The sequence below is a fragment of the Apis dorsata genome, unplaced genomic scaffold, assembly GCF_000469605.1.
Source record: "Apis dorsata unplaced genomic scaffold, Apis dorsata 1.3 scaffold_365, whole genome shotgun sequence".
NCBI classification, from domain to species: Eukaryota; Metazoa; Arthropoda; class Insecta; order Hymenoptera; family Apidae; genus Apis; species Apis dorsata.
Genome location: NW_006263630.1, coordinates 794,125 through 797,475, shown reverse-complemented (window position 1 = coordinate 797,475; position 3,351 = coordinate 794,125). Strand labels below are relative to the sequence as shown.

General features: G+C 37.0%; 1 protein-coding gene across 4 annotated transcripts in view; it reads left to right on the top strand.

Annotated features, from left to right (window-relative positions):
- Positions 1–3,351, top strand: part of LOC102673299 (discoidin domain-containing receptor 2) — a 234,385-nt gene that overhangs the window by 215,227 nt on the left and 15,807 nt on the right. For all 4 annotated transcript variants that reach the window (XM_031511947.1, XM_031511946.1, XM_006618672.2 and 1 more), the window contains one exon: positions 1,705–1,896. In XM_031511947.1, coding sequence (XP_031367807.1) covers positions 1,705–1,896 — 192 coding nt within the window. The remainder of the gene's footprint in view (positions 1–1,704; positions 1,897–3,351) is intronic.

Here is a 3,351-nt window from a genome sequence, read left to right as displayed (position 1 = left end):
CCCGGAATTGCCCCCCTCCCCCACGGTCAACGCCGTGGGTGGGGGTAACAACTTCTTTGTCTCGCCTGGAAATTACCCAAAATAGCGAAATTTATTAATTAAGAGGCGGGATGGTGGGACGGGAGGCCAGCTACTAGCGGCCATAATTACCGGGAAATTCGCGGAAACCTAGGTTGCAACTTTCCTCGTTCGAGCATCGTATATAAATCCTCCACCGTTCCGCGAATAATATACGAAATCCATGCAGGATCGATCTCGACGAGAGGGAGCGTTACTTCCCTCGGACCAACTGTGCCGGACGTTGTTACGCCCGCCAGCAAACCCTCTTATCGCGATCCTAAATATTAGACAACCGAAACACAAGCGAAAAGCTCTGTTAAACACAGAACTCGCAGTTCTCGAAACGATAATCTCAGCAGTGGCCATTATCCCGGGCCCCGTGTTACGTAGCTTTCACCGGCTACAAAACCCTCCTCCATTCTTCCGTTGTTTCCCCCTCTCCCCTTCTCTTTTCATGAAAGGTCGAAAGGACGACGCAGAGAGAGAAAGAGAGAGAGAGAGAGAGATGTATATATGTGTATATATATATCCCAAGAGGAAACTGAATAACTTTGCCAGTGTGGTTGGTAAGTCGTGCTAAAGCGAAGAAATTACGTGAATTTATGGATTTTGATCTGCTCGTTTTTTAATTTAATTAAAAAAGAAAAAGATAAAGTCTACGTACGTGATATTTATTTTTTTTTCTTATCCTCTTTCACTTATGCGGATTAAAGGAGGTGTTCGAAATGATGGCTTTCCTTCCTCTCTTTGAAGTTTCTAATCGAAGTATCTAGAATATTCTATAATGTAAGTGTGCAAGCACGGATCTCCTATTTTGTTTCGTATAAAAATCAAAATTATTTAATAATTGTACTAACTATCGTGTGTTCGATATAGCTCCATTCCAACGATTCACGTACTGTTTTTTTAAAATAAATAAAGAACGAGTTAAATCCACGTGTCATCTCTCAATTCTAAAATATAATCTACCGTTAAAATTATTATCCTTATCCTGTTTACATATGAAATCCATATAATCCAATCGAATCATCGTTCGAACTTATTGCCCAAACTCTCAAATCGGAATTCTCTGGTGGACCTGTTCTCATCCAACTCTATTGCCCGACCAATAATCCCCCGATTATTTGAACAGATCGGTTTCTAGCGCTCTATATAGTCTGAACGCCTTCTTTTTCGAATGCCTATAGCAACGACTCTATAGCAGTTCTGTTCGATTCTTCTGCTCTCTTTTCTACCCGAACTTTCGCTTATTCAAACTGTGGCTAATGATCCCTCTACGATGAGTTATAGCCCGACCGATCTCTGATTCGTTCGCTTTGTGCTTCCTATTATTCGAACCTTCAATTATAAACAACTCTTATTTTTCTATTCCAATGATTCCAACGTCGTGATCCGAATATCTAATAATCCAAACTCTTAACTTTGTAACAAGCCTGATTCCATTTTCCTTTGGTCTCAGTTATTCAAACACATTATAAGTCTCAACTATTATATATTTATATATATGTCTCGATATACTCGAGAGAGTATACTATCACATAGTTTATCTCGAGTATAACCTCGAGTCCGTTCAATAGCCGGCCCGGGTTTGTAGGGTGGCCGACCATAAAGATATTACTTCTTTGTGTCGTGTGTTTTTTCCAGGATAGAATTTCAAGAGGAGGCAAAAAAACTGGCACGGCTGGCCGATCGGAATGTCGCGCGGCTGCTCGGCGCGAGCCTCGGGGACGACCCGATGTGCATCGTATTGGAGAATGGCGAATACGGGGATTTGAATCAATATCTGCAGAGGCATATAGCTGAAACGTCGACCGTGCACACTGCTAAGACCCTCAGGTACGAAGACTTAATTAATTATTATATTATATATGCATAGTCGTATATATATATGTATATATATATATGGAGGGGTAATATAGGGTGGATAAACTCGTAGAAGGTCGTCGTTAAAAATCTTTTTGTAAATATTGTCTCTTTGCTTTCGCGTTTACGAGCGGCTTATCGTGGATTACGAGGGTTTTGTGTCTCGTGAAGTAGCGTGAAGAGAGGGGACATTGCCGGATTTTTGCGATATTTGTGAGAACACAGAAGTGTTTACGTTATTCCCCCTCCCCTCCCTTTTATCGTTCAATTTCTCTCTTTTAAAATACGTTTAAAATTAATTGTAATCGAGAGAGCGTAATTCCCTTTTTATTTACTTGTTTGAATCGGTGGATATATTCTATTTATATTATTTCTTAAATTAATTGGTTTGAAAATGATGTATTTGATAAAATTTGATTAATTATCGGGATGTAACTTTTGCTCTTCTTTATAATTTTATCGGAAACAAATATCTACCTATACCAATATTGTCGTTTGTGTTGCGTCAATTTACGGAATTCGTTTGATCTTTTTTCGCTATTTTTAATATTCGAAACTTTGGGAATTTAATCATATATAGAGCTTCTTTATTCCGTGTGCTTTCATTCTGAAACTGTATTCAACTTTCGTCATCAACTAAATGATTTCATTTAAGTATTGGATTTATTATGGAAATGTAAAGAATGAATAATTAATCATTTCATGAATAATTTTCAAAAGCAAAACTAATTAACTGTGCTTTATTTAAATTTGCACATGTAGAAAATCAATATGGAATTATAAAGAAGTATAATAATTGTATTAAAATTTTAAACGGAATTCATTTCTATAAAATACAAAAAAAAAAAAAGAAGATACAATATTTCTAAAATATTCATTCGTAATATTAAATAAATTACAAAATATATATTTATCAATTTCCCAGTATTTTTCTTTTTAATTAAAAAACAAATTAAATTGAGTAATATAATTTATATTCATATTTTTAAATTTAAAAAACAAATTGATAAAATATTAACAATTTGTATCAATAAATATCTCTTATTTTATTCAACTTTCTACCATCCTCTTTCTCAACATACTCATCAAACCGAATAATCTCAATCTCCCCCTTTCAACCAAATTCATATCAGGATTAAAAATCCCCAGATCGAACTTGAGACGCCATCCTAAAACAAGCAACCACTGGCCAAGCACGCCATAAACTGAAATAACGATTCCACCCATCGATGGATACTCGCGAGTGGAAACCGGTATTCCGGTTAACGATGACGTTCGATGAGCCCGATTTTTCGATTTTTATCATCGATACCCCATCACGTCCAATCGCGTACATACCGTGCACCATGTGGATCCCAACTCGTGGATCCACGCCTCGTTGGAAAATGCTCGAAATACGAGAAATCGGGTGAAAACGAGAGAGAGAGA